The 21,815-nt window shown below is 32.0% G+C and overlaps 2 protein-coding genes across 3 annotated transcripts; one reads left to right on the forward strand and one right to left on the reverse strand.

Annotated features, from left to right (window-relative positions):
* The first annotated feature begins 3,155 nt into the window (after positions 1-3,155).
* On the forward strand, positions 3,156-8,024 carry LOC114713613 (plasmodesmata-located protein 8). 2 transcript variants are annotated; one of them, XR_003737354.1, is made up of 4 exons: positions 3,156-4,050; positions 7,060-7,167; positions 7,775-7,833; positions 7,934-8,024. XR_003737354.1 is itself a non-coding variant. In XM_028898284.1 (3 exons), exons 1-3 carry the CDS (start codon positions 3,270-3,272, stop codon positions 7,777-7,779), a joined length of 894 nt encoding a protein of 297 aa, XP_028754117.1. In that variant the 5' UTR covers positions 3,156-3,269; the 3' UTR covers positions 7,780-8,024. The 2 variants fall into 2 exon arrangements, 1 of the variants encoding a protein (XP_028754117.1); XM_028898284.1 differs by having other exon boundaries at positions 7,775-8,024.
* A 6,392-nt stretch (positions 8,025-14,416) lies between these two features.
* LOC114713611 (protein ACTIVITY OF BC1 COMPLEX KINASE 3, chloroplastic) lies at positions 14,417-19,046 on the reverse strand. The gene is made up of 7 exons (XM_028898282.1): positions 18,723-19,046; positions 18,403-18,630; positions 17,706-18,041; positions 16,619-17,174; positions 16,166-16,352; positions 15,375-15,738; positions 14,417-14,638 (listed from the first exon to the last, which is right to left on the reverse strand). Exons 1-7 carry the CDS (start codon positions 19,023-19,025, stop codon positions 14,519-14,521), a joined length of 2,094 nt encoding a protein of 697 aa, XP_028754115.1. The 5' UTR covers positions 19,026-19,046; the 3' UTR covers positions 14,417-14,518.
* Positions 19,047-21,815: the final 2,769 nt, after the last annotated feature.

The raw sequence follows: 21,815 nt of genomic DNA on the forward strand, positions 1-21,815 counted from the left end.
TTGGTCTTTGTTTTAAAAAAATTTTTCCTTCAATGCAAAGCAAGATTTTAACTTACTATATAAAATTTTGCACGTGTTTTGATCCAAATTTCATCAAATTTGATCATTTCCTTTTAATTTCTCAATAATATCATATTATTAATCCTCATCAATATAGATCTTATATTGAAAAACATATATACACATGCTCATCACTTAGGAAATTAATAGATAAATCTTGATTAGTTGAATTGACATAAAACTTATATAGAAGAATTAAAAAAATAAAATTATATAAATAATTGCAAAAAATTAAGGGGAAAAAACTCGGTCCAAACTAGATTGGACCAATTGGTCTAAAGAGTCAGTCCCCAGTCCAGTCTGGTCCAGTCTTGCTTCGGACTAATTTTTTGTTTTACTAAGTTTGTTCAAGTTAAATCAAATCATATTATACCACCAAGTTTTTGCATAGACCTACTTATCATTCAAGGGCCTATATAGGTTTATGCTAAGGCATAGATCTCTTTAGGCAAATAGGTGGGACCTATTTTTATAAAGCCTAAATTACAAGCACAGCAGCTTAACCTATTTATCTATTTTTAAAATATTGCATTATATTATTATATATAATATAATATCAATCAAGTTAATAAATTATTTATAAAACAACTAACCTAATCTTAATCCTAAGTTTCACATCCCACAATTACAATTTTGAGTCTTAATGTCCTACAAATCTCTCTTGATACATTACTAGAAGAAAAAAAATCTTTTTCTTAATATCCTACAAATCTCTCTCAATACACTACTAGAAAAAAGGTTTTTTTACACTGATTAGAATAGGTATTTACTATTTAGCATCGGAAAGACAACTAGTGTTAAAAGTATGCACTTTTTACACCCATTTCCTAACTAATGTAAAATATATATGTGTGTGTGAGAGAGAGAGAGAGATTTCACCAGTGATTATTATACCAACCAGTATAAACATTGAAAATTTAAATAAAAAAAGGTCCACTTCTTAGACTGATGGTCTAAGAAGTTGACCCTTTTTTTTTGTAAATTTTCTTATACTAGCTAGTTCTTTTATGACTATTTTTTTTTTGCCACAAATAAAAGAAACTATGAAAATATAAAGTAGTCTAGCAGTTAAGAACTAATTCGTATTAAGGTTAGCTCACTAGGGAGAAAACAAATGAAAGAAGATTAATTACTTGTGATTGATGGGGAGAAAGAAAATGAAGGCCAATTTCTTTTACAAGGATAGACTAGATAATTGACAAGTCTTTGGTCATTCAAGGTACTACAACTTAGAGCTGATCATACTTGAATGACAGATACTTAGCAGAGTTCCTTGTCCTCTTTAATGGACCAAATACGGTGACAATGCCTCAAGTCTTAAACAGTTTATTGCAACCTTTAATCAAGAGATTCAAAGCTAATCTCAAATAGAAAGAGAGTTGTATTAGGGTTTAGGCAAATAGCTTAGTGAAAAAATAAAACAGCAACAATGATACCTACGATGAGACTAGAATAGTGGAGGCAACAAATGATGGCGATAATGGCGAGCTACAGAAGACAACTTGAGCACTTCATGCCATCTCCACACAACTCCCAAGGTGAGAGCACGCCAAACCATATTCTGAGACTTTGAAATTGAGACCCCAAAACTAGTGTTGAAAACTCATTACATTGAACACAAGATGGTTTATGTAAATTTTAAATGTAGTTACCAATTCTTCTTTTTCTTTAAACTAGCAACCCAAAAAAAAAAAGATGACATTTTTACCAGTTTTAAGATTCGTTGTTAAATATTAGAAAACAAAAAATGCGTTAAAATAAAGGAACAACACAAGATTATCACAAAATATCATTATATATTTTATATTTAGTGGGAGGAGTGGAGGCTGCCTTTACAAAATGTTTTTATAAAAAAGACTACATTTTTACAATAATGAAAAAAACTAATAGCCGTAAGAGGAGGAGGACGACAATGAGGAGGAGGCAGCAAAGGGGTCATCCATGTCATCATACTTAGTGTGCCTGTCATTAAGTAGGAGGTTGGCCTTGTTGTTGAGAGCATAGAAATGAGCTCCTATACATGGCAGAGGCTGCAATCAATTGCCACTACTCTTTGAAGTAGCTAGTCAAAAGAAGGCGGGGAAGAAGGAGGGGGTGAGGGGGAAGGTAGGAAAGGAGAGACAAGGTGGTGGGGAGGGGGAGAGGGGAGACAAAGGATGAGTTGAGACGATTTTCTGCTGTTTCACCATTGTAAGATTGTTAGTGGTAGTAGACGAATAAGGTGGAGAACAAGAAAGACAGTTAGCTTCTGAGCTTAAATAGATGGTGACAAGATATGACTGGTGACCGTTTAAGTTCACATTACTTTACGGAAACGAAAAGGCAAGGGATAGGCCGGTGTAAAGATTAAAAATACTGGTTATCTATAATTATCGATGCCATTTAATTAAAATTACAACGATTGGGTTAATGTTTAATGTAAAAAGTAATAATAACATTGGACGTGATTATAATAAGTTTAAATATTATATTGTCATTTACAAAAATACCACCTCCTTATTTATTATACTGTTGGTGCACTAACCGGCGTAAATTAGGCAGCATAAAAGGGTGTTTTTCGTCATTAAATTTATAATATTTACAATTACTTAAATCGATATGCACATACGACTCCTCTTTCTTTAGAATAATGTTTTAAGGCCTATTATTATTAAATTGATGATTTAATTTTCAGATACTTTAGCCTTTACTCATTTTTTCCCCAGACAAATAGGTAAATGATACATTTATCTAACGATATGAATGGTAGGGCCTGTCTGTGCCCTCTTTGACTTAAATTGATGATTTAATTTTCAGATACTTTAGCCTTTACTCATTTTTCCCCAGACAAATAGGTAAATGATACATTTATCTAACGATATGAATGGTAGGGCCTGTTTGCGCCCTCTTTGACTTAAATTGATGATTTAATTTTCAGATACTTTAGCCTTTACTCATTTTTTCCCCAGACAAATAGGTAAATAATATATTTGTCTAACGATATGAATGGTAGGGCCTGTTTGTGCCCTCTTTGACTCTCTTTTGTTTTTTTTCCCCCCTGCAGCCCTCAAAAAAGAGGAAAAAAAAAAGGGCTTCACATGAAAACTCAGGAAGACCAAAATAAGACCCAGCTACTCTGATCTCTCTCTCTCTCTCTCTCTCTCTCTCTACGCATATCGTCTTTATCAAGCAAAGAAGGCATCAAACTGCTGAAAAACCAAGCTAAAAAGATGTTGCTGAAACCCCTTCAACAGAAAAACTCCATTAATGACATATCAATCATTCTCTTTCCTAACCTTTCTTCTCTTGTTCTTCTTCTTCTCTTCTTTTTCCTCTTCTCTGCAATAATCCCTTTCTCCCTCGCCTACCAACCTCACAGATTCATCTATGGAGGTTGCTCCCAAGACAAATACCAACCCAACTCAGACTTCGAGTCTAGCCTCACTTCCTTCCTCTCTTCAGTCTCAAGTTCTTCATCTCAATCCACTTACAATAGCTTCGCCATTGGAAACTCCACTTCAAGCTCTTCAGATTCCACCATTTTTGGCTTATATCAGTGTAGGGGTGACCTACAACTAAAGGATTGTTCAAAGTGTATCGCAAGTTGTATTAATCAGATAGGCATAATTTGCCCTTATGCTACTGGAGCTTCTTTACAGCTTGAAGGATGTTATATCAGATACGAGCACTTTGATTTTTTAGGGAAGCCTGATACGAACGTGAGGTTCAAGAAGTGCAGCAGGTCGTCGGCGACCGACAGCGAGTTTTACCGGCGCCGGGACGACGTGCTGGCTGAGCTCCAGGCAGCGTCCGGGTTTCGGGTTAGCAAGTCAGGTTTTGTGGAAGGGTTTGCTCAGTGCTTAGGGGATTTGAGTTCGGAGGATTGTTCGTCTTGCCTTGCGGATGCAGTAGGGAAGTTGAAGAGCTTGTGTGGATCTGCTGGTGCGGCGGATGTGTTCTTGGGACAATGCTATGTTAGATACTGGGCTTCTGGCTACTACAATGAACCGGGTTTGTTTTCGTTATTCTGATAATTTCCTTCTTTGCTGGTGGTTTCCTTAGTCCAATACTTAGTATAAAAACTAAATAACTAACTTACATATATTAAAAAATTAGTTAACTTAATTATTTATAATAAACGTACGTTAGTTTCTTTAAAATAATACATTTTCTAAGAATACACATTATAACTAACTTTGATGGAATTATGAAAAGACCCTTCACTACTTGAAATTAATATGGATATTTTAGAGAAATAAATATAAATTTAAAAAACAGAGTAAATTGACATCTCATATTTAGAGTTGAAATAAATAGGAGAATTAATCAACTAATAGTTTAATTAGGTGATAAAAATACGGTAATGGGATTGATGTAGTTAAGATGGCACGTGTATAGTTAATTAATTAAAAAGTGAAAAAAAATTGGTGAGAAAGTGGGCATTTTCTTTTCAGAAGTATTCTATTCCTGGGTTCTTTTATGCTTTTACTTTGTAGCCAGTTGTTTTGGTGCGTACTTAGGTTATGCGTGCGTAATTGTCGTCATATATAATTATATATAACATTCTTCAGTACAATAGTTGAAGAGGACTTAAGGAAAAACGAACACAAAAGGCTTTTTTTTTTTTTTGGGTTTGCTTTGCCGGTGACTGAACTGGTACGCTTGAACCTCCCAGCTAGATTTGTTAATTATAAATAGCTAAACTCATCAGCCTAGATCAATCAAGAAGGAATTAGTTGTATATTAGAATAAACTAGGTCTCAGGCCACTATGCATTCAAAAAAGGAAGTGTTAATATCTTTGTGAACGGTGCAATAAACCCTGCCTTACTACCTAGGTTGGTTATAACTGGGTAATTGTATTCTATCAATAACCAAATTTTTAGATAAGTTGTTAATCAAAAGGTCTTGATCACTAATTACATGGAGTGTTTTCTCCCCTATTTTCTCATCTCCTTTTTACAGTACGTCAAATTGTCTGATTTACCCTCCTCACCAATATCTCTAACGACCTTCTTTTTATATATATATATCTGAATCACTTCAAATGTTTTTATATCATTTTATCTTTCGATAGACATCACTCCAACTCTTGTTTATAATCTTCCAGCCCTTAATGAAAGACCTAATTAACTAATTTGAGTAGATTAAGAATATTAGTTGAATTAGTTAATATGATATGTTTTTCTAAAACACTCTAAGCATATTCATTATGAATATTATCTTTTCTTTTATGACTACATATCTATTTCAACATCCTCATTCAATTACCCGAACTTTATACTCTTGCTGTATTTTTAAAACCCTACATTATCATATATATATATATATATATATCATTATTAGTTTTCATAGCAATTCAATAAGACTTTTTCTTATCTTGCTACAAACTATCTGATTAAAAAAAGCCACCAATATGTGCAATCAAATAAATAGTAGACTCTGATCTTCTTATGCCCCATACAACACAAGGCCCACCACGAAGTTTATTTAGGAAAACAAAATTAGAAGTAGAAAGAAAAGTAGGGAAGGAGGCAGAAAGTACTAAAAATAATTGTCAAACATAATCGTCAACTAAGTAGTCCTTTTTAAAGCAAAGCATTGAGAATATATGCTTCTCATCTATTTTTGGGAAAGTCACTGTTTCTGACATTGTTTTCTTCCCCGTCTTCGTCTTTCTTTACTATTCATGGGTTCTGTTCTTTAGTTGATCGGTCTCAGTTTTAGGGTTTATCTCTATTATTCTTTTCATGCAAGGATAGGGCATAAAGCCCGATAAAGGGGAAGATAATAGGGAATGAGAATACCATCTTTTAATCCCAAGTGCCCAAAAGTTCTATATTCTCCCGCCAACTTCTCCACTACCCGCACACAATATAATGCTCAAAATTTTCACGAAAATTTTCAAAAAGTATAAATTTAATTTGAAGCATCGCATTATTAGATTTAATGACGGGTCATATATATGTGTGTATATATGTTACACACACAAATAATTATTGCATGGATTTAAAAAAAGGAGCTAGATGTATGCCTGCCTGGTAAAGAACGTAGTTGATTCAAATTTTGTATAGACAGGAAAAATCATGTTCAGGGATTTAATTTTGTTATCTAAAGTCTATAAATATTAAGAAAATTAGTTAATTTACTCATATGCAAATATATGTGTTGATTTATCTAAAATGCCCCTTTTAATCATTTATAATGAAAGTTGAGACCATCCCATTGATTTAAAAAAAAAAAAAAAACCTCCATTAACAAGTGTAATTAATAAGGATAGTTTTATATATATACCCACACATTTGAGAAACTAAGTAAATTGAAGTATTAGGTTTAAGACAAAAATAAACTCATCAACTATAACTCATATATTTGGAATTGAAGGAAGATTGGCCTCTGATCCCTAACATAAGAGCTAATTAAAGAGTTAGATTTGGTCCCATATATAAAATACCAATTCACTTTATATATATCATATTTATAATTTTTTCTAATTAACTAATTTATCTAACTTATAAGCTAATATATAAATATAATGTTGCAAAGAAGTATTTTAGAGAGATCATGACACATTTACTATAATTAACTAATTTATTTAATTTTTTAATATTCATAAATTAATTGAATAACACTTATATTAAGGATTAAAGTATTAAATTCAGGGTCAATACCATCTTTAGTACTTAAAATTTGAAACTAGTGATTTTGGCTTCTAAAATCTCATTTTGGTTTTAGCATTTGAGATTTGACTTCATTTTGATTTCTAAAACAAAGGTCAAAATCAAAATGAGATTAAATTTTTTGGATCAAAACCATAATAAAGTTAAAATTCTGGAAAAAAAAACCACTCATTTTAAATTTCAAAAGCTAAAATTAAAAAGAAATCAAATTTTAAGAATTAACAATAATATTAAGCCAGATATTTGTTCCCTCATGTAGTGGAGAGAAAGTAGGTGAGCATGTAGTACAAACGACTAACGTTGAATGCTTTATGTTGTGCTGAACATGGAACATTGTGCAGATTCCTCTCACAATGACCAGGTGGGGAAATCTGTAGCTATCATTGTGGGAGTACTAGCAGGTCTTGCCATTTTAATTGTTCTTCTCTCAATCTGCAGAAAAGCCATGGGTACGTTCGATTTCATTTTAATTATCTTCTCAATCTCATTTCTCTAATTTATTGCTGATGAATCATCATCAAATCATTAATTTTCTGGTTAATTTTCTGGATCTGATTAACCACAACATATGGTTATTGTGGCTATAAAGAAACAAACAGTTTATCCCCTAAATTATGTCATATTACACACACATAAATGTAGCTTCTCCCTAGTTTTTGAAAATTTATAATAAACATGTCTAATTTTTCACATTTATGAAGATAAATATAAAATTATAAATTTTATTCGTTATTGATCTATAAATAATTTAAAATTTAAGAATTAAGTTTATCTACATATGACCCATACAGTTTGGGGGGTTATATGCGTAGAAAAATAAAATTTAAAAGAGTATAAAATCAGTAGTTTGGGATTATCTGCATAAATGTGAAAGTTTAAGAGAGTTTATTATTAAATTTTAAACATTACAAAATTCATTTGTAGATGATTCTTAGGTAATTAATGAAGATTTTATATAATTTAGTCATCTATATATATTGTAGATATATTGATCCATATTGACCCATGTTGCTGTCCTTCAATATTTGGATGCTAATTATATATGCAATATTGCAGATTAAAAGGAAGCAAGGAGAAGGTTGAGTCTCAAAGAAGGGGCGTAATCATTATGAAAGGTCCACAAATTTTTCCTTTTGGGCTAACATTTGTCACAGCCCTCTGCTGCTATTAGTCAAATTTAATTAATACATTATTATTATATGTTTCTCCCACCAGAAATTGGGCTTATCTTCCGAAATTCATCAACTTCAAAAGGGCTGCAGATTTTCCTTCTGTTTAAGCTAAGGGAAGAACTGTAGTTTTAACATCTCTCTTATTCTGTTACCCACTTTGTTACCCAAAAACTCTCCCATTATCAGGGCATAAAATGAATTAATTAACTAAAAGATACTAATAAAGATTGAGTCTAATGAAAAGAACTAGCCTCTCACAATGCAACAAATTAAGCTTTGAATTTGTGCTGAAAGATGTACCCATCTTAAGTGCCCTATAATTCCGTGAACCAAATTGTCTCCAATAAGAGGATACTTATTCACAACAAAAAAATTACTAAGAGATAGATAATTTTATGAGTAAAAATATTTTTTGTAACATAATAAAAAGTTAATTAAAAAATAATTATTCGTAGATCATAACAATAAAAATATTACAAATATTTTATAATTGAAGTTTTTAAAAAGATTAAATAACCTTTGTGCGAAAAGAAAGAGATTATATCACTAGGGCCCAAAAATTTCAAATTAATTGTTTATATTTAGGAAAATCATTAATACATGTTCACTGTTTAAAATTTGAATTTATTTCTATTATTAAAATTTTGCAAACATTCTATCTAAAAATACGTAAAATTATTGGAGTTAAAAAGTAGTAAGTAGGTAATTTAAAAAGTTTTGTAGCACCAAAAAAAATTATAATCACACGATTTCATATTATAAAAAAACTAAAAATTATATAAAATTATTGCGGTCGAAAGCATATATATTTCCCTTTTTTGATAATTTCAATATTTTATAGCTACATATATTTCATTTTATTTACTGTTTCTCCTTATTTTTATGATATTACCATGTTAATTTTCCCTTTTCCTTTCCAGTTCTTCCCCCAACTCTTTGAATACTTATTAAAGGCAATAAGCCTAAAAGCTGCATACTGGATTATTCCGTTGCGCACTTCTTTCTAAATCACTTAGCAAACTTTTTCAAATCCTTTTCAACTCGCTTTCCTCTATGTGCGGTAGATGTAATTTAGCAGGTTACTTTTTTTCTTCCAAAAAAAAAAAGCAAGCAAAGGCCAAGAGACCATCAAGGATTTAAGATAATTTTAAAGTCGGACCATACTAGACCAGACAATTAAACCGGTCTAATGGTCAACTAAAAAGCATTATACCTCATATGAATTGTTTGAAGGGTTAAACCGAATCGAGCCGTCTTGAACTGAATGGTAAGCTGAGAAGACGAGAACTATCTTAAAACCACGAACCGGAGCGAGTATTATTTAGAAATCGAGTGGGTGTTATAGGTGACCCGTTTTGAACCGTTCTAGTTCTAAAGAAAAACACCTATCAACCTCACTTAGATGTGTATTTATTTAAAGAAAGAGAATTTCCCTCAAAGAGGATAAATTTTAAGGACATTATCCCAGTCATACAAATACATAACTAGAGCTTATTCTTCAGTACTTTCTTTAAATCCTTTATTATTTTAAGCGCCGTTATGAGGAGGATGCGCATGCACTGGTTCATAGTCCACACTGAACTCTGGATTCTCCTCCTTCATCTCACTGTGACTCGCAGCCCAATTAGAAGCTTTAACAAAAAGATCCTCATATTTTCTTGTAATTTTGATCTTATCCTTTTTTCCAATATTAGCTTCAAACCCATCCTTCATCCCTTTATCTCCATCATTCTTTAGAACAAACTTCTCTGCAGATGAGTCATCAACAATATTGTCATTTTTCTCACCATTCTGCATCAAACAATACAAACAATTAACTTCATAAGATTACATATATACACAAGAGAAGATTATAATTAATAGAATAAACTAATCAAAAACCTTGGGAATTAAGGGTAATTTTACCTCCAGTTTCATATCATGAGTGACTAATTCTCGACCATTACTTGTATAGAAGGATATGCTAAGAATGAGAGCGATGAAGAATGTGATCGACATGGTTACGTACTGAGGGGAACAGTCTGAATTTTTTTTTAATTGTATTGAACCTGAAGGAAGCCAATGGGTGTGTGTGTGTGTGTGTGTGTAGTTTGACTATAGATATGTTGGTTATATATAGTAATGGGAACGGGAATGTTTAGGTATTTTTTTTTCAAAAAAAAAAACGCTAGAAAACTGAGAAATTAAAATTACGTTAATTGGATTTTTTTTTTTTAATGTTATCAACAATTTCGTAGCTGTATCTATGTTTTAAAAACATATAAAGAAGCATTCCAATAGAACAAAACAGATAAAGGATTGACATATTTTTTAACATATATTGTTCAAAAGTTGTTATTATTATTATTTATAAGTTTTTTATGCTTCCGTTATGATCAATACTTTTGTGAATTTCCATTTAAGATTGGATACACGAATAATAATTAACTTGAAACGTTCCAGCGGATTGCGCGGAAATATTGCTGTCTCTATCTTTCTTTTTAAAAAATAGACGCACATAACTTTGTAAAACGTACAACATCATAGAATTTAACATTTTTATTTTTTTTTATGAATAATAAATACTAAATGATTCTTTTTTTTATTGACATCGTATCATAATGTATCATAAACAAGAAATGATTCTATCTTTTATATAGTAGTAATGAATTTAAACGTTATAAAGTCATGAAATGTGTGTGTGTTTTAATGAAATCGATTGTCTTGTGGGGTATATTTTGATTTATGATTCGGGTTGATGTTGATTTATGTAATGCACATATATTGAACTTTATGTGTGAACTTTAATTTGAATCATGTTATGATACTACTCCTCCGGTCCTAATTATAAGACCCAATTGACTTATTTGAGGAGATTAAAGAAGTAAGTTAAGTTGGTTATTTATAATAAATAAGTGTTGTCATTCCTAAAATATCCTTGCTAATTAAGTATATTGGCTAAAACTATCATTATTAGAAGGATTATCTTGAAAAAAAAATGCATAAATATAAGAGACAAAATGGATTGGGTCTTATAATTAGGACCAAATAAAAAGTCAAATTGGGTCTTATAATAAGGACCGGAGGAGTATCTCGAGTCCTCAATATAAGAGCTAGTTGACTAATTTGAGTAGACTAAGAAAGTTTGTTAAGTTAATTATTTATAATAAATAGGTGTTGTCTTCCCTATAATATCTTTACTAATCATGTGTATTAATTAGAACTAGTATGAAATCTTTAACATGTGCAACTACTACAAAGATTATTTTGAAAAAAAAATAAATAAAAATGAGAGACAAAGTAGATTAGAATTTTATATTTAGGACCAAATTGAAAGTCAAACTAACTATTATATTAGGGACTGAAATAATATTGATGATAATTATTGTTGTTGTTATATGAGGTGAGAACTGTGAATGTTAAGATATACGTAGACAATTTTATTACCATACGCCACCATATATGGAGCCTAATGGTTAGCCTTGTTAGTATTGCCTCAGTGTGCTTCCTTATACTAATTTGGGATCAGGATTCACCCGTAGGCAATGACACCTCTCTTGAACCCATTATGGGATATGTAGCCTTTAGCTAAGTGACATCGTATAATTGCTGAATTTATAAGTAACTAGTCATATGGATAAATTTAAGCCTATGAGTTCAATCAAAGATTTCAAGCAGAATATAGTGATGCTGATAGGAGGTTAAACTAGTTACTCCTCTGGTCCTATCTTTAGGGTAGAGAAAGAATTTTTTTTTTGTCCTATTTATAAGTCACTTCATTAATTTATCCTTCATTTGTTATAGTGTAAATGATTATTTTTTTAAAAGGTGATTATATTAAAAAAAGTAAAGTTAGAAAGTTATTATATTTTAATAGAGGATTAATATAGTTTAAGGTTTTTCTTTATCTATGTAAAATATGTTATAAGTGTCTTATAAATAGGACTAGATGAGTACATTTGATAGTTTTTGAAAAGCATAAAACGTATGTGTGCATTATACTCCTCCAGTTCTATTTATAAGTCACTTCTAATATATTTCATACAAACTAAGAAAAACCTTAAACTTTATTAACACTCATTTAAAATTCAACAACTTTTCAATTTTATCCCTATTTAATGTACGTTATACCTCATGTAAACAAAGTCAGTATAAAAATAAATGAAGAGTAAAATTGTACATCTATACAAAAAAATTCCTCTCAGTGTCCTATAAATGGGACCAAAAAATATCTTCTATCTCTATCCTATAAATAAGACCAGAGAAGTATGTTTTTCAAAAACCACTTGACACTCTCATTAGCATATGGTTGCATGTGAAAGAAATTGTCCCGACTTACGTGAAAACAATTTTCTAATTGATTCCCAGGGTTGTCAAATTCCCTCTTAATGCTCTATTTGGCATAGCGTTAAAAATCACTTATAAACATATTTCATATAAACTGAAACAACTTTTCTCATATATTTATCTCTCACTCTATAAATCACAATTAAAAAGTTACTTATAAGCTATTCTAAATGAGCCTAGTCTCACATTATATATGGTTTCTAACTTTTCTTTCTTTTCAGGGGAGTGCCCTGGCAGTATTAGCAGGGGGAAATTGTCCAAGGGTTGAAGCTTCTTGTACTCTTGTATAACCTTTGTTTTACTTTCATGTGCTTTAATGACCTATGTTGTTATACACATAGGGCCTCTTTGTTTTTTGGATGCATATTGAGTCAGAGCTATCTCAATGATTTCATGCTTTTTGAACTATTTGAGGTTACTGCTAGCAAAATCTTTGGATGGTAATGGATCCTTACGGAATCGAAACTCCGAATGTGTTGAGAATGCTGTGCGGGGGGCCAAAAAAAAAAAAAAAAAAGGAAAACTCATGGGATTCTTATTGTGAATATGTGGAGGATTCGATTATTAATGTATGAAGCATTATATTTTGATTGATAATTTATTGTTTGGTTTGAAACTATTTTTAGCATTATAAACACTTTTATTGAATTTGATTCTTTAATTACTACTCCCTCCATCCTTTTTATAAGAAACAATCTCTCTTATAGTGATGTCCATAAACATAAGAAACAAATTATCTTTGTCTAAAATTTTAAATTAGTTTTTTCACTTTTATCCCCACTTATTCTATCTTTGCATCATAGAATGTTAAAAGTGTGTTTGAAGAAGTAGGGTGTTACATACTCCTATTTAGCGATTGATTATTTTAGTCTCCCTATTAACTATTTTTATTATACAAAAACAGTTTGAAGTTCTAAAAATAAAAGTAGTTAATGCCAAAATTAAAGTAGTTAATAGCTACGTAAGAATAGTCACCAAAACTCTAAAAACAAAAACCATCAATAACAAAATTATAGTAGTCAATAGTTAAGCAAGTAATCACCAAGAGTACAGAGACAATGATACCATTTTGCAAGGATTTAAAATTCCAAAATATTAAAAGGGTTTGTTTTGAAATTTTAAAATTCACTCATCATGATTTGTGATTTAGCAATTTTCAGGATATTTGTTTATTGAAGCTTTCATGTTGGGGTAGATACTACAAATTTTGTATTAAGTTACTTTTTTATTACAAAAGTATTAAATACTCTATTCCTTGCTTAAATAATGGATACTCTTAAAAACAATAAAAAGAATCATAATTTAAATAGGTGGACACTGATTTATTGCTACTAAGTGCTAAAACTTCCATTTTCATTTACACCCATGGATTTAGAGCCACCCCAACTACAATTGTATTTTATCCAAGCCTTTACGAGGTTTATTTTATGATCAACTTGTGATCATAAATCTTTTATCTTACCGAGAGACTTAAGAATAATGGGATCTTTGAGTAGATTGATTGACTCCAGGTGTACACAAAAAGAGAACCTTCAAATCAAAGTTATGATCAACTGTTGTACTGTTGCTAGAACATAAATTAAATCTAGCATGTACAGAAAATTTTCAAATAATAAGTTTTGGAGACTGGACATAGACTTGCATGATTAGAACTGAACTAAGATTAATTCATTTGTTTCGTTTCTCCCATCCCTTCATCTCTTAATATTCAGTGTTTGTGTTTTTTACTTTGTTTTTCTAGTTCAAATACTTTTATTTTATCGTTCATCCTTGGAGAATTTTTTAAGCATTCAATTCAACCCGTTCTGGGCGACCGGTCCTATTTACACTTACAACCTCAAAACAAGAGTAGTGATTGAACCAGAGACATTCACCTGAAATCGAAAAAGACCTTACGAAGAGATCTTGCTAAACTGCAAATCCTGTAAATCTTCTGAACGACATGAACTCAAACTGTGTTGTTAATCTCTAACCATCCATTCGGGTTAGAGAACTATTACAGAAATAATGGGAAGTTAGAGATATAGGAATAGCCCCCAAACTGATGTTTTCTGTTGTGTTGCTTTTGGCTTAGTCCCCCACTTATTTTACTCAAAAGGAAAGAAGCATTCATTCGAGTGCATTGTTGCTATTTGAACATGGTAAGAAAAATAATAGGTATATTAGCAGAACAGAATTAAATCTTCTTTTTCTTTCCTTATTTGTATAGGTCAACCAATCAATTAAATTAATTTCAAATGTTGAGAAAAATATAGATAACATACATGCCTTTGCTGCCAAGAGCTGTTTCTAATGACAAAATCTATGTTGAAGTTGTTTTTTGAGCTTGAAGTAATTGCTGCAGAAAGCGTGCCGCAAGACGTTGAGTGACCCCACCAGCAACATGCCTTGCAAATCTGCGTGACTCTTGTTGTTGAAGGACCTGTTCATACATAACATCAGTTGTTGTATCATTGCATCATCCAAAAAAGTTGAATCATCTTTCAATCCAATTGCAACAACAAATAAATAAAGATACTTTAAATCTACTAATTCATTTCCTCAGATTGTAACTTCTTTCTTTGCGTTTTTTAGTTCTTTTGGGTTGCACAGTTACTGACATCCTGGACAAGTATTCATTCTGTTTTTGGTGTTTTAGCTGCTGGACTATGCCTGCTTACAAGACAGCCTAGAAATAGGTTCATTCAGATTTCCTTATTTTTATTTCAGAGTGTTCTGAGTGTGCCCTTTCCATTTTACATCACAAGGCATACGGATGAAAATGAATTCAGGGCTACATTTATAATATGATGATTTCATGAACCTGTATTTCAATTTTGAAGTCACTTGCTTCATTATCCTTCATCCCCTTCCCCACAAAATATATCCATGGCCAGTGAGGTCTATCAATAGTTGTAGCTTCTCTATCTAGGCATCACCAACACTCTAATGGGTATATAAACTGAATCACTTTAGATTTATTTTTCAATGATATGACGAAGGTCTTCATAGAAATGTGTTGCATTCTTCCTTTTATAGAAGTGGCCATATGGGTCCCTTGACGTTATAGTTAATTTAATAATGTAGATTATTTAGTAGTAATGGAAAGGAAAGAACCAGAAGACAGCACAGCAAGCAAAGTACAAAAACGAATTGTACAGCAAAAAGATGGCTATTACCTCTAGTATAGGTAGCAAAAAAGATGGATCAATATCATCAGAGGACAGAAGTCCCCATACCCGACGAACTTGGTTTCTTAGCTCTATGATACTATCCATTTCAGTGTCAGATATCGTGAGGGGTCCATTTGCATTCCCATTGAAAACAAGAGACCTCATAAATCTGGGAATAGACTTGTATGTGTCATACATAGTGCTTAAAACAAAAGCTTCAGATACACGAGCAGCCTCTTGGGTAACCAAAGTCCTCAGATGTTCACCGTCTGGCATCATCAATATCTTCAGGACAGGTTGTAAGAACTCTTTGGCAGAAAAATCTCTGTCCTTTCGCCCCTGAATCAGTAGGTTTTCAAGCCTATTCCATCTGCAATGGACCACATCAACTGATATTAGCACGCTAACACCAAATTATTCTTAAATTGAAAGTTCAAAGGATTAACGTATACATTTAAGAAAGGGAGACTTTTGAAGATATTTATGCCGACAAACTTTAAATTTTTAAATTACTAACTGTGAGAACTGAAAAATCATTTCCTAAACAGTAGTTAAGAAGCATGAAAGGAAAAACTACATGAATAGTTAAAAAGAATGAGTTTTACAATATAAGTGTAGTTTTTTATCCCAGTTCAAAATTTTACTTTCGTAATTTAAAATTTTGGCTTCACTATTAAAATTTTTATTCTTAGAATTCTCTAGAATAATTTTGAAATATAAGATCTTTTAATACAAATATCTTCAACATTGAATCCTGAGTTATAATTTTATCTCCGATATACTTGTAGTATACACACCTGAACCTCCCGTCCTTGAAAAGCAACTGAATAAGAGCATCTCTAAGATATGGATTTGGATCTGTTAGGAGCCTTTTAGCAAAATATGGGTATGAAGCTGCTAGTAACTTAAAATTAGGATCAGCATAAAGTGCTAGACCTTCAAGAACAGTGAGAGTTCTCAATATTAATGCATAGTATCCTGGGACTGCCAAAACATAATGTCAAACCATCAGATTCTACATAGAAGTGCAGTAATAATGGTGTCAATATTTCTGAAGTTCATAATTACACTCTTCAAAACAATGGAGACAAAAATTGAAAAAACTAGTTACGTTTCATTTCTAAATCTATCTGTTATAGCAAAAAGGGAAAATAACTAATAACACCATCCGAGTGAGTGCTTTTCAACATTTCTCAAATGTACGTATAAATGACAACCGTGTTTCTATGAAAAAGGTAGAAATATCTTACCATTGAATGGATATTGATACATCACATTTCCCAAACCATCAACTACTGTCTTGAAGTTCAGTTCTTGCACACTATAACTAAGTGCATCGTCGAAGAAGTCTCTCAGTGCTGGTACAATTGGGGATATATCAACATCAGGTGACAAAAAATTGAGTGCATAGTAGTCACGTGCCATAGCTTCATAATCCCGGTTAACCAAGTGAACAATATGACCAATTATGGCCAATCTTGCTTCTTCTGGAGTTTCACTCATCATCCCAAAATCAAGAAAGGCAAGCTTCCCCTCAGGTGTTACCAAGAGATTCCCAGGATGAGGATCTGCATGGAAATATCCATACTCAAGTAGCTGTCTGAGACTGCACTGTATGCCGGTGTTTACGACGTCCCGCAACTTTAATCCTTGTCTCTCAATGGCCTCTTGCTCATTTAGTTTGACTCCATCAACCCATTCCATTGTGAGTACTTTGGTACTTGTATAATCCCAGAAAATATCAGGAACAAAGATATCTCCCTTGTCAGCAAACAATCTTTTAAACCTGTTTGCGTTCTTTCCCTCCTGCAGGAACCTGTCAATATTAACATCCAATAGATAAAATCTATAAATTGTAAATATTTAGGTTTTTGGTTAGACGCATAAGGGAAGCACCATGCCCCCACCTCTGGTTCAAAAAACAAAAGCTGCAATCACCAAATGCTTGCCAACTGACAAAATTTAAACAGATGTGGGCAAAATTCACAGACCTCTACGGCCATAAAATTTACCTGCTTGGGTCTGGAGGGATATGTGTATGGATAAAAGTAGGTAGGATCCCCACTACGCCTAACCCATGGTGTATAAACACTATTTATTTACTTTCCTTTTATACATATTAGTCAGTTTCATATTAAAAAGCTTGAAAATATCATCCGACTAACACTTTATTGGTTCTGAATCATATTATTCATTGCAGAGTGTTTGTGTTTTGACAAAGGTGTTGAGTTTCATGCTCATAGAACCTGAACTAATTTCTGTATGGTTTTTCTCATAGTTGTTGTATTAAAAAAAAAAAAGAAAAAAAAACAGAGAGAGAGAGAGAGAAGAACCAACCTGCACATAATTGAGCTCTTGAAATACTTTGGATGCGAATTCATCAATAAGGGCAATAACATCAGTGGTAATTATGTCAACATAATCATTTAGGAGAAATCCCAGAGCTCTGATAAGGTAGAAGTCCAATCCTATAACTTCTTCAACGCCAGGGCGTTGCACCTTGACAGCCACATGCTTCCCAGAGCACTTTAGCTGTGCTTTGTAGACTTGACCCAAACTGGCTGCTGCTACGGGTGAAGGAGATATATCAGAGAAAAGCGAGTCCAGAGATGCTCCTAATTCCCTCTCAATGCACGAGAAGGCTTCATCATTAGGAAACATAGGCAAACCATCCTGTTCAAGCACAGAAGTGGTCAGGTCATCAAGCATAAACATAAGTATCCCACTTCTTCACACAGATATGAGATACTAGCACAAAAAGTTTATCTTAAATTCCTTATAGAAGACTAAATTTTCACTTCATTTATTGAACTTTGTATAAATTTTGACTTCATTGATTGAACTTTGTGCATGTCTTCCAAAATATCAACCACCCAGTAATTAGAAGACAAAATTTACTAAGATTTATCATGTCAAATACTGTCGAATACCCATTGGAAATGATATGACTCCGTTCGTCAGGTATTGATATTTCATAGATTTTACATTCATCTAGTGAAAACGAGTTGAATTAAATGGAAAGAAAAGAAAGTACTTGAAGTTCAGAGAGCTCCTCCAGATACTCAGGTGGGCAGATGTCAGGCCTTGTGGACAAACCCTGACCCAACTTCACAAAAGTCGGCCCTAGCCTCGTGAACAAGTTCTTCAACTCGGCCGCACGGCGCCTTTTATTCCGATCAACCACCCCATTTCTCTGGTCTAACAATAGTTTCAACGAAAACGAAGCCAGCGCAATCAGAATTTGCAGGGCCCTTCGCGCAACCTGATTAAACCACAAAAGGAGTCAATTCAACTCTCAAACCCAATGCGTCAATCCCAAATCCTTTGCACAAATTTAGGAATGAAACAGAAGACCTTGACTGGGTTCGACCCATATTTGGCGGCAAGAAATTGAGGGCTATATACAGAAGCATTTGCAACACGAGTCGTGGCTTTAGCCTCGGCCTCTCCGGCAGCGGCGGCGGCACCTCCTTCCAACGCCGGGACGCGCACGAGGGCAGCTCGAAGTGGAGGTGTGAGCCTCGTTTGAGTGGTTCTGCCATTGAAAGAACTTGTTGGGGCGCTATTGAATGTGGGATGGGGAAGAAGGGTCCATGAAGAAGAAGCGAAAAATTGACCCCGAGAGGGAGTAGATACCGACACCAAAATTGGGGCCATGATGCTGCTTGATCAGCTCCTCTTGGGTCTCGGCCCCTCACTATCAAAGCCAGATCAAAATCATAATTTTTTTTTTCCGGGAAAAGGACCGGCTTTTCATTGCGATGATGAAAGCAGGATAAACGTTTGCCGCGCTTTTAATGAGGTGCGACTGAACGAAATCGAGCCCAACTACCATTTGCCTATTTCATGAAATATTTTCCACATGCTGTAATTAAAATTTTTCTCACCCTTCCATTCGTCAGCAATATCACTTAGTTAGTAAGGAGTCAACTCATAATTTATAAATTTATAAATTTAGATCCCGCAGTCGATATAAAGATTTTACTGATGAGTAATTTATAAATACCTCTATAAAATCACTCTCAAAATTTAAAGGCATATCTTGATCTGATAAAATCCCAATATTTAACTCATCTAAATATTTTTTTTTTATCAAAAAGATTTTCTCTGCCTGTGGCTTTTATGCCAAACTTTCCTCCACACCGATCAGCTTGACTCAAATAGCATTATCCCACCCCTATGGAGGAGGTTGGGGATCAATTCCCACGTGGCTGAGGAAAAGCGGGCGCTGTGACCGAGTGTGTGAGTAGTCATCTACGAGAAGGGTTAAGGGTTAGGAAGGTTTGAGTAGGTGTAAAAAGAACTTTGTTATAGTTTATAATAAAGCCAAAATACACATTTATTCTTTTAATTTTAAATAAGATTTTAATTTGGCTCCTTAATTTTAAAAATTTTAAAAAATATAATTTTAGTTTTTTATCATAAAATCGTTAATTTTAAATGATGATTTTTTTTACAATAATTATAGTTGTTTTGATAATTGAATTTAATATGTTAACATTTGAAAATATTCTATTAACATTTATCATCAATTTTTATTAATGGTTTTAGGATTAAAAAACTAAAAATATACTTCTAAAATTTAATAGATCAAATTGAAATCTTGTATAAAATTAAAAGACTAAAAGTATATTTTAACTTTATAATTATAAAAAAAGACACATTAATGAAGAACTTAACATAATAAATATAAGAAAATTGATTTAAATATTTTCCTAAATTAAATTATTTTTATTATCTTTTTCCGATTTCTATCCCATAATTTTTTGAGAAAAAATTTATTCAATAATTTGGAACATTAAAAAAAATTCATATATATTAGACTAAGAAAATATTGCAAATTCAAAACCAAGACAATATATCAATTTGAATTGATAAATAATTTAACTTTATTCTTACCTTTTTTTTATTTTTTAACTTTTGGCTTGATGTATTCTTAGTTAAAACATGAGCAAAAAGTGTAGGCATGGATTCATCGGCCATAACATCAAATAATCAAACAAATAAAAATATAACAAAAATTCAAAAAATCCTCCACAAGAACTTAGGACATGACAAATTATTTGAAGAGGGGAAAAATCCAAAGATATGCCCTAAAATTATATTAAAAAATAGATATACTTAACATAATTACCTTTCACTTCAATATGGCTTCTTGGCTAGCTTCTTATCCTCTTTTAGTAGCTCTCTTAGATGGTGCAAGGAGATGTTACAACTTAGAAACACATACAAAAAAGTTTTAGTCACACACCAAAAAAAAAAAACCCCGCACACACACGCACACATGTGTACATACTATTTTCAATTCATAATATAAAACCTATATAATTAATTTAGAGAAATTAATAAAATTAGCTAGGTTAGTTGATTATAAAAAATAGGTGTAAATTATCCTAAACTATCTTTTTTAGTTATATGCATTGCAACTATCATTTAATGAGAATCCTTTACAATTAATAAAAATATTTTTAAAAAATCTATTATAAATTTGAGAGACAAAGTAGATTAAAGTTTTATATTTAGGAATAAATTTAATATTCAAATAATTCTAATATATAGGACTGGAGGTAGTATACCACTATTTACGCTGTGTTTAAATAAAATTGGAAAAGTTTGCTAATTCTCTATTTACGATGTGTTAAAACAAAATTGGAAAAGTTAGCTAGGTATGCATATAGAGCACTATTTACGCTATGTTAAAATAAAATGGGAAAGAATTGCTAGGGGGATGCGTGTGTAGGTTATTATTTACGCTGCGTTAAGACAATTTTGAAAAAGATTGCTAATTATGCGCATATAAATCACTATTTACGTTGTGTCATAGCAACATTAGAGCAAGTAAAAATCACGTTTTAACAAAAAAGTGATTTTAGTTTGTTTCAACGTTTTTAAAACAAAACTCAATACAGACATCATAGTTGTATGTACCTAATGTTAATTTCTTATGCATGTAGGTAATTAAGAGATGTGATTATGTAAAATCCATATATAACCATATTCTTTTGGGTAACAGATGTGAGAAAGCAAAAGAAATAATTCAGAATTATAAGTGGTATTTTTTTCAAAAGGAAAAAAGCTTTAAGAACTAACTAATTAATTGCAACAAACACAATGGATTAGTGTTGGGGTTCATCTACGAGATAAATATATAAAAGAGTTTTGTCTTGCTTGAAATCATTTTTTTTTAAGTGTTTTTGGGTTTTGCAAATTTCTCCCTAAGTGCAAAAAGCATGTATAGTGGTTGGTAAGAAGAGGAGGATGAATGATTTCCAATTCACAATCTTTTTAGTTTCAGCTTTATCCTTTTTTCCATATACATTACCAATCCTTAATTATTTGCTAAGTAGGAAGGAAGTAAGCGATTTTGGTATTATTGTGGAGGCATTTTAGGTGAAAATTATTAATTACTTTTAAAACTCGGTGAAATGTTTTAGAGAAATTTGGGAG

The sequence above is a fragment of the Neltuma alba genome, unplaced genomic scaffold, assembly GCF_004799145.2.
Source record: "Neltuma alba isolate B1F8T4 unplaced genomic scaffold, ASM479914v2 tig00011439_pilon, whole genome shotgun sequence".
NCBI lineage: Eukaryota > Viridiplantae > Streptophyta > Magnoliopsida > Fabales > Fabaceae > Neltuma > Neltuma alba.